The sequence below is a fragment of the Sinocyclocheilus anshuiensis genome, unplaced genomic scaffold, assembly GCF_001515605.1.
Source record: "Sinocyclocheilus anshuiensis isolate Anshui unplaced genomic scaffold, SAMN03320099.WGS_v1.1 scaffold68, whole genome shotgun sequence".
NCBI classification, from domain to species: domain Eukaryota; kingdom Metazoa; phylum Chordata; class Actinopteri; order Cypriniformes; family Cyprinidae; genus Sinocyclocheilus; species Sinocyclocheilus anshuiensis.
In genome coordinates this window covers 1,689,171-1,700,821 of record NW_015555741.1, presented here as the reverse complement: position 1 = coordinate 1,700,821, position 11,651 = coordinate 1,689,171, and the positions used below count along the sequence as shown (strand labels likewise).

The following is an 11,651-nucleotide window of genomic DNA, read 5'->3' as shown; positions in this document are numbered from 1 at the left end:
AATAAATATTATTAACCAAGATGCTGTGAAAGTATTGTTTAATGTTAGCTGATGCTAAGTGCTGATGCCAGTTTTCTATTTCCTGATCATTTTGGGAGAGAAAAAAAGTCCATTATACAGTTTTTGCCATTTATTTTGCTTTATTATAGTCATCACTCATTTCACAAAAATGAAATGTAAAGAATTTTATTTTGCATTGCTAAAGAAGAAACAAAATGCTCAAAATGCCCTGAAAATGCCCTGAGAGATAATAGTTATAGAACAAAAAGCTGAATGGTCCCATCTTTCACCAATATATATATATATATATATATATATATATATGTTTTTTGCAATTTATCTGGAATTGTAGCAGTATAGCAGACGCACTGAACGGGATCTTTTATCCACTGGTCTTCTGGTTTTCACATGTAACTGGAGTGCATTTGCAGCTCTCTATGTAGACGTAGTCATGATCGATCACACTGTCATCAGAACACTTCAGCTGCACTTTTTTAATGCTGGTTTTCATCTCCTGACAGCAAGAACAGCTGTGCATCATGATGTTGGCGCCCATTGAATACCTTTGTGGATTTCCAAGAAAAACACCAGTCAGTTGAGCATAAAAAAAACGCTTCCAATATACAAGTCTGTGTTAAAGTTGTAATATAGCCCTGTTTACAGCTGGAATTAACAATCATTCAAAATGAGTATGCAAGTATGAAGTATATTTCACAAGAACTCATGTCAGTGTGCTCTCACATTGATTCTGTGTCACAGTGGCCACTGCAGGAAGTCACTTCTATGGGATGGATGGACTTGCAGTCATTTACAGTAACATCTGTGGTGTTCTTCACACGAATACAGTTCTTGAGCTCACCTGAGATATTAGAGGTAATAGGAGATGATATAAATATATTTTTGGAACAATTTAAAATACTGGGACTTGTTTATAAAAAGCAGGACCATAAGGAAGTTTTGAACAAGGAAACAATTTCTTACAGGTATTGCAACATCCATTTGCATCAAGTTTCAGCGTTCCCTGTAAGGACAAATAGGGCTTTGTTTAAACATCATATTCATAGTTAAAGGGATAGTTCACTTAAAGTTTGTATTGGTCCAAACCTGTGTAATTATGATAAAGCAAAATACTATCCAAATGGTTTTGTCTGTACAAAGTCAATGGGGTTCAAAACAACATTAGAATATTTTCTTTTGTGTCCCACAGATGAAAAATTCACACAACATGAGGGTGAGTAAATGTTGACAGAAGTTACAACACCTTTTAAGCTGAATTATTTAAGCACTACACATGGAAAAAAACCCCCGACATGCTTTACCTTTCAGTGTTGGAAGATTCAACAAAATTCAGAAACAAACAGAACAAGTGTGTCATGTTTGGAACTTGAGCTAAAGATATTAAACTCACAGGCACACACTCATATGGATTGATCTCAGGACAGGTTGGTATGGTCTTCTCTATCACAAATGTGTCATTAATTTGTTGACAGGTCACAGTCTCACACTTGTAGTTGTGTGTGTCTCCAATCTACAAAAAAAAAAAAAAAAGATCTAATAGCTGAACAGATCTGGTGAACTGAATGTGTGAAGAAACGTTTGAGAATATGCACCTTGAGAATATGTGTGGTGTTGTCTGGCGCAGTATAAAAACAGTTATTTGGCTTGCATGTTTCACAGCATTCTCCTTCTTGTTTGACTGGCAGAAAGCCCTTGGAGTACAAAAAGCAATTTTATAATTTAGATGTTTATATACTTATAGTTTAGAAGTTGATATAATGGTTCCCAAGAATAAATTGTAATTATTACATCAGGGCAAGGTGCACAGGCTATAGAAGCGCACATGACGAGATGTAGTTGGGTCTGTGGGTCTTTATCCATTAGACAGTTACATTCGACGCAAGGATCTGTGGGGATTTTAACTCCAGGCTAGAAGAAAACAGAGATTATCTAGTCAGAAAAGTGTAAAATACTAACAGTATTATCTTTTGTTCCATTTTAAATATCAGGATTTGCCCAAATTAACTTTATTAGTATAAGCAAATTAACCCAGTAGCTTACCTGGTACTCAGTGTTATTGTACACACATACGTCTTTGGGCACTGAAAATAATAAAAATCTATTTTATAAGCCATTAAACCAGTTCAATAATAATTTAGCCAGTTTAAAGAAAAAGTGTAATTTGTGTTAAGCAGTTCATTTTTATGTCTTAATAAAATATTAAACTCACAATGTGTAAAGATAGAAATCATATTAGTTAGCCTTTTAAATAATTACACTACTGCTTTGAGCAGATGTTGCTATTTTTGCCATGTAAAAAATAGAAAATGTCATATTCCAGATTCTCTTCAGATTGCATTTGTATAGAAATACATCTCAAAAGGTACTGCCTGATAGGAATGACTCGTTTTTTTGTAGGACAGCTAATTGTTTAACATTTAAATCCACAGAATGATATGTGAGACTTACCACAGGGTGGACAGCAACTGTCTTCAGATTTATTTGCTGCCAACTCGTATCCCACATCACATTTCTTCTGAAGACACAGCTCGAGATCACACACTAAATGGGTTGAGAAATAGGGAGTCTTATAAATGATTTTTGAATGCATTTGTGTAGGGACAGTTCAATAGTGGCAGTAATTGTGAATCATTTATTTGCTTCAAGCAAGTTTAGTCTTGACTCACCGCAGGTTGGGCAGCAGTTTTCAATTATTTTCTTTTGTTCTGGTCCACAGGGCTTTTCAGCCGGACACCTGACAGGCACAGTTTTAATACCAAAGGTCTCATTTGAGCATGTGTATTCATGACAGCTCATGGTCCATGTATCCCCAGGCTGCAGCAGGAAAAACAACAAGATCCCTTGGTGATTATGAATAGCAAATGCTAACTGAAATATTATTATTTTTTTATATACATCTTGTTTTGCCTATACATACCTGTCTAGGTAATCCATCAGGGCCGATGCAATCTACATGGAGGGAATGAAAATGAAATCAGTGGAAATAAGACGTGAATGTGCATTAATCTAGCAAACAGAGAAAATAAGGAACTACAGTAAGTAAATAAAGCAACATGTCTTACCGCAATAAGATGTACAGGTATCTATCGTTGAACTAACTAGGTATTTATCGTCAGGACAGTAACAGCCTTCCGTGACTGTTTGATGACAGTTATTGTCTTGACAGTCTTTCTCCACAAACATATCATTGTACCTATAGTTTTAAGTTAACAGAAGCACATCAGATAATGAAGTATTACAATTGCCGCACTTACTAATGACTGTTGTTTTGTAGATATGAGATGTGAGCTTACCTTGTACTGCAGGTTTTTTCAACTTTAGGACCACATGCCTTATAGACTTTGTGACTGGGGCACTTGTATTCTGTTATAGAAATCAATGACAATTATGTGTCAAGTTCCTCTCAAGTACAACATATTTAAAAAAAAAAAAACACCCAAAAATACTCAAATGGTTAGGTTCATTCTGCTTACCACACTTTTTCGTGAGTTCATTTGATGTTCTCCAGTCTACACAGATACCCTCTTTGCCACATAGCAGAGCGTATGCCTCCAGACTGGTACAACCAATAGAGCTATTTGTCATGTGGCACACATCATATCTGCATGCCTCATAATAATTTTCATAAGGAACGACCCCATGGCATTTCATAAACATACTGTGAAGAAACGTATACTACATTTGACTTTTGATTTCAGGCATCTTAAAGGCACAGTGCAGCCAAAAATGAAAATTCTGACATCTTTTACCATGATGTTCTTTCAAACCTGTATGACTTTGTTTATTCTATTTTTGCACCGAATAAAGAAAGTCAAACACATTTGGAACAACTTGAGGGTGAGTAAATGATGACAGTTTACTTGCAGGAAAAAACGCTTTGTAATAATCAGTTACCAACAGAAGTGATTAACATTTTTTGCTTTTCCTTACTCGCTCTTGATGAGATCACAAATCGTCACATTGCAGGAAATAATTGGAGTTGGAGATGGAGGTTGAGGTTGAGGTGTTTTGCATCCTGGGGGGACCATCCAAAGCCGTGCCATGTTCACACATGATGGGTCGATTTGTCCATCGGGACGTCTGCAGTCATTTGTACGGTTGTTGTCACAAACCCCTAAAAAATTTAGTTTTAATTATAGTTAATCTGAATTTAGTGAGCAAGTAATGGGACAATTAAAAGTAAATTTATTATTAACATTCAGGTAGAGAGAATTCTTTTTTTTTTTTTTCACTGGTAAATGTAAAATGAAACTGACACATACAGTATTCTTTGTTCCCATCTCTCAGATATTTTTCTATCTGTACTCACCGCACTGTCCCTCTGTATTACCATGGAAGTAGGAGAATGGGAGATTGATCTCAAAACCTTGATGATTCACAGAAATGTCAACTTTGATTTCAGTGATGTTCACAGTTACTGCCATGCCAGAGGTGGTGATGAAGAAGTCATTATTTATGTAAGTTAGTTGTTTCATTTCATCATTAACATAGACCTGAGGGAAACAAGGCCTTTCTGTATTATCATGACAATTATTCTCTAGAGTAAAATTTTTAGGTATTTTTTATATTCAATCAGAAACCTGTGAATGTTTTGCTGTAGTCCTAAGACTTACCTGGACCACTTTAGTGTTGCTAGTCAGCTTGATTTTATAAGATTTGTAGTTTACAATCACATACTCAGGGCAGGCGAGATTATTTTTAACATCACAAAAATAGTTTTTAACATGGACACTGATATTGTATCTTGGGATGATTTCTTGGAACAAAACATAAGTGCAGTTTCCCTGGAAAGCATAGTATGTTCCATCGAATGTTTTGTAATGTGGGTCACCCCAGCCACTGCATTTACCTGCCAAAACAAATTACACCAAAAGTAAACATAAGGCACAGGCTAGGATTAATCACATTTACTTAATATAAATATTTAATATTAATGAAATGTCCATGAGCATGATTTAAACTCACATTCACACTCATACTTAAAGCAGCAGCCATTGTTATAAGACACATTCGTAGGTTTAATTCCATTAGTACATGTAGGTATGGCAGATTTGACACACTGTAGAGGTTTTGAGGTGACATTGCCATTTATGCATGTTTTGTTTGCGCAGTCTTCAATCCATGACTCCATATGCTGAATGACACAATCAGATCGATGAACAGAGACTAATCAAAAAACTAATTATAATTAATTTCAGGTATTTTTTAAATTTCTTAACAATTAGTACTCCAGTCATCTAGTAGTTATACAATACGTAATTAATTTAGTGTTGTATTAATAACAAATAATAATTATAGGCTATTTTTGTATTGTTCATTTTGAAAAAAAAAAAATACATCCAGAAAATTTGTAAAAAATTGTAAGTGTTGCTGCATAAGTGTTCTGCTATTGTACTCTTATGAAAATACCTTTCTTTTAACTTGTGCACAGTCGTTTATTCGGGGTGGTATGCATTTCTGAGACTGTATCACTATACCACAGGTGGAGTTGCAGTAGGCAGTATAGCACCAACCTGCTTGATCTGTTCGATTGTAGATTGTTGAATCTGTAATTATAATAAAAGGATGTGCAAAGGAGGTAAACAATAAGAGAGAATTAAAAAAAAAGTTGAACTTGAATGTAATGTAGGGTCAAGATAATGTACACATAAAGGATTAAACAAACTCTAAAGTTGGAACATTTTGTTTGAGAGAGAATAGTTAAAGCAGCACTTACTTGATGAGTATGTTTCATTTAAATATTTGCATGCGCACTGTGGTGATGGTGGATATGAGGTGATCCTGGGAGTTGTCCCTGTATCCACAGTGAACTTTGTTGTAGTAGGGAAGGTCCTTGTAGATGTCTTTGTTGATGTGGGTATCGTGCCAGTAATTGTACTAGTTGAAGATGATATTTCTGTTGATGTAGGTGTCATTGTTACAGTAGATGGTGTGATAGTAGTGGTTGTGTACGTTGATGTAGGTGTTGTAACAGTTGTAGGTACTGTTTCTGTTGACGTAGGTATCGATGTTCGAGTAGTTGGAGTAATAGTGGATGTGATTGTGGATGGTGTTTCTGTTGATGTGGGTGTTACTGTAACAGTTGTAGGTGATGTTTCTGTTGACGTAGGTATCGATGTTCCAGTAGTTGCAGTAATAGTGGATGTGAGTACTAATTGTGGATGGTGTTTCTGTTGAAGTAGGTGTTATTGTAACAGTTGTAGGTGATGTTTCTGTTGACGTAGGTGTCGATGTTCCAGTAGTTGTAGTGGTAGTGGATGTGATTGTGGATGGTGTTTCTGTTGATGTGGGTGTTATTGTAACAGTTGTAGGTGATGTTTCTGTTGATGTAGGTGTCGATGTACCAGTAGTTGTAGTGGATGTGATTGTGGATGGTGTTTCTGTTGATGTGGGTGTTATTGTAACCGTTGTAGGTGTTGGTGTTACAGTGGTTGTTGAGGTAGTGGATGTTAGTGTACTTGGAGACGTTGTAGTAGGAGTACACTGGTAGTCTGGTTCACAACATTTGACACGTATTTCATAATTATAACAAAGTGATGGCATGCCATTTGAATTGTCTTCATTTGAACATGACAGTCCAAATGATATATTGCAATAAAGTGTTTGTCCCAAATCTTGCAGAGACTTTTGGGGATAATTTACTGCCCTACATTCAATCACTTCAGGGCTCTGACAGATAATCTTTCCTGAATTCCACAATTCATCAATGGATTCAGTTTCGAATCCTTCTGGCTCTGTACTGGGTGTGTTGCCATCAATCCAATCTGACCATGTGCATCTATCAGCACAGATGGGAGTTGTTGTTGTAGCAGTAGTTGTACTAATTGTGGATGGTGTTTCTTTTGAAGTAGGTGTTACTGTAACAGTTGTAGGGGATGTTTCTGATGACGTAGGTGTCGATGTTCCTGTAGTTGGTTTAGTAGTGGATGTGATTGTAGAGGGTGTTTCTGTTGAAGTAGGTGTTACTGTAACAGTTGTAGGGGATGTTTCTGATGACGTAGGTGTCGATGTTCCTGTAGTTGGTTTAGTAGTGGATGTGATTGTAGAGGGTGTTTCTGTTGAAGTAGGTGTTACTGTAACAGTTGTAGGGGATGTTTCTGATGACGTAGGTGTCGATGTTCCTGTAGTTGGTTTAGTAGTGGATGTGATTGTAGAGGGTGTTTCTGTTGAAGTAGGTGTTACTGTAACAGTTGTAGGGGATGTTTCTGATGACGTAGGCGTCGATGTTCCAGTAGTTGGGGTAGTAGTGGATGTGATTGTAGATTGTGTTTCTGTTGATGTAGATGTTATTGTAACAGTTGTAGGTGATGTTTCTGTTGACGTAGATGTCGATGTTCCAGTAGTTGGAGTAGTAGTGGATGTAATTGTAGATGGTGTTTCTGTTGAAGTAGGTGTTACTGTAACAGTTGTAGGTGATGTTTCTGTTGATGTAGGTGTTACTGTAACAGTTGTAGGCGATGTTTCTGATGACGTAGGTGTCAATGTTCCTGTAGTTGGGGTAGTAGTGGATGTAATTGTAGATGGTGTTTCTGTTGAAGTAGGTGTTACTGTAACTGTTGTAGGTGATGTTTCTGTTGATGTACCAGTAGTTGGAGTAGTAGTGGATGTCATTGTGGGTGATGTTTCTGTTGACGTAGGTGTCGATGTTCCAGTAGTTGTAGTGGTAGTGGATGTGATTGTGGATGGTGTTTCTGTTGACATAGTTGTCGATGTCCCAGTACTTGTCGTGGTAGTAGTGAATGTGATTGTGGGTGTCTCTGAAGTTTGAGTTGTTTTAGTAGTTTCAGGTGTAGTTGTGAAAGTGAAAGGTGTTGAGGTTGAGTCACATTCAGTAACAATTCTTATTATTTCCCCATTGGAGTCACACAGAGCAGTGAAACATACACCATTCCCATCTGTGGTTTTGTAAATGTCCGATCCACGTGGATATACCTTCCCATTATAGAAACAGTCTTTACATTCTTCCTCTGTGACACACTTCATAGTCTCCTCCCTGAAATATGGCCTCTCTGAAGGGCACTGAAGAAAACATCCTAAAAGTATAAATAAAATAGTCTGATTAGACTGAAAAACAAGACACCATTAAAAACGTTTGTTGACACTTTGGTACCTACAGTATGTAATAGTGTTACACTAAAATTCTTATTTCTTACCCTCAAGGGGAGGAATTTGATCAGAGCAAGTTCCTGAGGGGTTTTTGCAGGTTTTCATGCAAGTGGATCCACAGGGTTTATAGTGCCACTCACATTCTCCTGGAGCGTTGTAGTAGTCACAGAACAAAGCTGCAAGAACAATCACTTGAGTTGAATGGTTATATTTGAGAGTTATTTCATCTATGGGCACATTTATGCCCCATAAAGCTAAGGATTTAAACTTTCTTCTGTTTATGAAATAAATATTTAATTACTTATATGTATGTACTTCTATGTATAGATTTAGTTGTTTCCTTGTTCCACACACAAATATATGATACTATGATATAAATAACTACAAATAATTTAATAATTATCCAGATTTATTGTGTGAAAATTTGGAAATCAATAAATGCATTCCTCTCCCAAGTTATTTGTTTGCATTTTATAGGCGAAATTAATTATAGAAATAATAGGACTTACGGCAAAAGTCTGGTCTTCGCCATGCCACACAAGCACCTCTTTTACGGCATTCAGCAGCGTAAGCTGCCACTGCAGTACAGAGACAATCACAGTCACCCCCACTGTCACATGCACAGGTGTCCCTTACACATGCATCATAGTATGGACCAGAATCTACCTAGAGACAGGAAAATCAGACACAGAACTGTAAGGGTTAGATAACTGCACTAGATGTAATGCATTAAATTGTAAATTACTAAACTATACACATTCATTCTATTTCAGTGATGATTGATTATTTTGTTCTCAATTTGTTACTTACAAGTGAATGGCAGTCTGTAAAGACAGGGGTTGTGATGATTATGCATTGTTTGATAGCCCAGGCACGTCGATGTGGATTTGCGTCACAAGGATGCATCACGTTTGTCACATCAGGACAGTTTGGATTCACTTTCCAGCTATTCCCAAAATCTTCTGGATCTGTCACCACTTCTCCATTGTGCTTCATAAAGTCATTGTTCGCATTACCATCAAAGTTTCCACAGAGTCCACACACCTTGCTCTGCCATAGAGATCATATAGATTTTTAGTAGATGAACAAAGCTCTTGTCTATGGGTGTACCTTTAATGAATGCATACCTTTAATTTGTGATTGAGTTGGATCATCACACTTGTTTTTTTATCCCAAATTAAGTTCAAAAGACCTTTAACCTCTATGACAACATATATGCCTGCAGAAGTAATTTTATATCTGTACTCCGTGCCGTTGCTTTCAACAACCTTCACATCTTCCTCCTCAGATAAAATCATCTCGTATTTCTGTGGGATATGAAAAGTGGCTTAACATGTTTTATATTGCACATTTTAGCTCTGCTAATGCACCTGTGCTGACTCTGAGCTATGAAATAACCTCACCCCAAAGAACAGATTGATGGACTTGGAGCAAATGGAGCTGGTGGTGGCACAAGGGATGTTCTCTGTGACCAGGCGGAAGGAGGGACTGGGGTTCATATCGCAATAATCCTAGAGGGGTTACACACATCAGAGATATTCCAGGTTATAATGCCCCAGATAATTATCACCTAAAACCTCTTATATAAAATCTGATGTTTTTCATGCTATTTTATTGCAAGCCTATTTATTGTGTCAGATATCTGTATATCGACTTTTTTTCCCCCATTGGGACAGTCAAACATACATGGGCGATGGTGTGTTCACAGTCTCCGTGGAAGGAATATCTTCTGCCATCAAAAGTCCTGAAATGACCTTCACCGTAGATGGTACAGGTGCCATAGCACGCCTTTTCAGTACAAGTCCACATTCCATTTGTGCATGTGCTGAAATATAGAGTAAATTGACAAAATAAAAAACTACCCCAAATTTCTTTATTTTATTTACTTGTTTCTGAAGGTTAGAACTCCATGGGCCTAAACTGTCATGTAAAACCTTGCTACGATCAGTATGACCAAATATAATGATTTCTGTTTTCTGTACATTTAACCATATAAGATTATTGGAAATGCACATCTTTACACTATACTTGTAGAAGTGTGCCTCAAGTGTGTCTAAATTTCTGACTAGTAGTGGAGATGTTAAATGATAGTACAAGGATGGCACTGGGATAACATGGTTTATAACAACTGTGATTAGCTCACCAGGTGTTACAGTCCTGTTGAACTTGCTCTCCAGGTGAATAGGTGACTCCATTATGGGTACATGGACATTTTTCCATCTTCACACACCCACCTTTTCCATCAGCCAGAAGGTCATCTCGACACATACACCCTGATGTACACCCCATGCTCACCTATTGCCAAGACAAAATTGGTAAGCCATCCTTTCCCTGTATCACAAGATTTCTATTGCATGTTATCTACACTGTATATCAGGTTTGTGTACCATTCAGAGCTGGCATGAAAATGCTACATTTGAAATTGAGTAAGCAAACAGGATTTCATGAAATACATAAAAATGCTGTAACTGATCTTTTCATTCATTCAGTTATTCATGTATTCCATTCTTCCAACTCACACAGTTGTTTGGGTCTTGCTTTTCACATGTCCTTTGACACTCCGTTCCTTTTTCTCCATGATTTGAGCATTTGAAGAATGTCATTGGAGCCACACAGTCTAAAAACACAAAAGGCATATGGATGAGGTGGAGAAAATTAGCACACATCATAGCAGCGGTGACTCAAGTTTGAATTTAAATGGTAGTATTGCGGAAGAGCTAATTGCAGATCACCTTTTTGACTGGAGCAGTGCAGTTTGCCAAGGTTACAGGTGCTGTAATTTGAACAAACAGTGCAAATAATTGCTAAATCTACCATTAATAGTTAACAATTCATGTCAATATTGTTAAATTGTTTGCCATTTGGGCTATTGAAAACAAAAAATGTAAAAAAATGACTCCGAAAAAAGTTAATAGATACATTATGCGCAGTGTTGGGCAAGTTACTCTGAAAATGTAATCAAATTACTGATTACTGATTACTCCTTTTAAAAGTAATCACGTTACTGTTCTGATTACTTTATTTCAAACGTAATTAGTAACATTACTAGTTACGTTACTTTTTTCTCCATGAAATTTATGAAATCCCAGAACACTGTTATTTTTAACTAAAGCAAGCGGCTGCTGCGTGCATGGTTCGGCATGGCAGAATGCCAGCAAAGAGCGCTACATTTATAATATCTAAAAGACATCTCAGTTCATCGAAATCTCACAAATCTCTGTTATAACACAACAAATATATCATGAATAAGCATAATGAATCTTTCATAATGTCTACAATTCGTGTGTTATAATGAGAGGATTCGTGAACACGTAAATTTCAGCACTGCATTCCTCAACGCTGCAAACACGTGTTATAGACTAAATAGAAACTGTGCATACGCTTGCACCTGTTAATCGTTTATATTTTATATTAGTTCATGTAGCTTTTGTGCAATAGATGAATAACAATTTATTTGTTTTAGATATTGTATGTTTAGATATTTCTATTTTGCGGGAGTCCCGTGAATCATTTTATTCTCCCGCATC

General features: G+C 36.7%; 1 protein-coding gene across 1 annotated transcript in view; it reads right to left on the bottom strand.

Annotated features, from left to right (window-relative positions):
• Nucleotides 1-335: 335 nt before the first annotated feature.
• The window catches only part of LOC107673228 (mucin-2-like), a 24,062-nt gene continuing 12,746 nt past the window's right edge, over nt 336-11,651 (bottom strand). The window contains exons 19-49 of the mRNA XM_016466726.1: nt 10,857-10,897; nt 10,644-10,741; nt 10,268-10,419; nt 9,811-9,949; nt 9,528-9,635; nt 9,252-9,431; nt 8,935-9,174; nt 8,634-8,790; nt 8,172-8,300; nt 7,640-8,051; nt 6,380-7,585; nt 6,166-6,277; nt 5,735-6,125; nt 5,428-5,564; nt 4,984-5,152; nt 4,632-4,867; nt 4,328-4,511; nt 3,949-4,132; nt 3,492-3,676; nt 3,312-3,381; nt 3,081-3,211; nt 2,936-2,967; nt 2,685-2,832; nt 2,467-2,559; nt 2,059-2,099; nt 1,807-1,926; nt 1,611-1,709; nt 1,409-1,528; nt 982-1,021; nt 742-859; nt 336-563 (exon numbers count right to left, since the gene is read on the bottom strand). Coding sequence (XP_016322212.1) covers nt 383-563; nt 742-859; nt 982-1,021; nt 1,409-1,528; nt 1,611-1,709; nt 1,807-1,926; nt 2,059-2,099; nt 2,467-2,559; nt 2,685-2,832; nt 2,936-2,967; nt 3,081-3,211; nt 3,312-3,381; nt 3,492-3,676; nt 3,949-4,132; nt 4,328-4,511; nt 4,632-4,867; nt 4,984-5,152; nt 5,428-5,564; nt 5,735-6,125; nt 6,166-6,277; nt 6,380-7,585; nt 7,640-8,051; nt 8,172-8,300; nt 8,634-8,790; nt 8,935-9,174; nt 9,252-9,431; nt 9,528-9,635; nt 9,811-9,949; nt 10,268-10,419; nt 10,644-10,741; nt 10,857-10,897 — 5,653 coding nt within the window. The 3' untranslated portion in view covers nt 336-382. The remainder of the gene's footprint in view (nt 564-741; nt 860-981; nt 1,022-1,408; nt 1,529-1,610; nt 1,710-1,806; nt 1,927-2,058; nt 2,100-2,466; nt 2,560-2,684; nt 2,833-2,935; nt 2,968-3,080; nt 3,212-3,311; nt 3,382-3,491; nt 3,677-3,948; nt 4,133-4,327; nt 4,512-4,631; nt 4,868-4,983; nt 5,153-5,427; nt 5,565-5,734; nt 6,126-6,165; nt 6,278-6,379; nt 7,586-7,639; nt 8,052-8,171; nt 8,301-8,633; nt 8,791-8,934; nt 9,175-9,251; nt 9,432-9,527; nt 9,636-9,810; nt 9,950-10,267; nt 10,420-10,643; nt 10,742-10,856; nt 10,898-11,651) is intronic.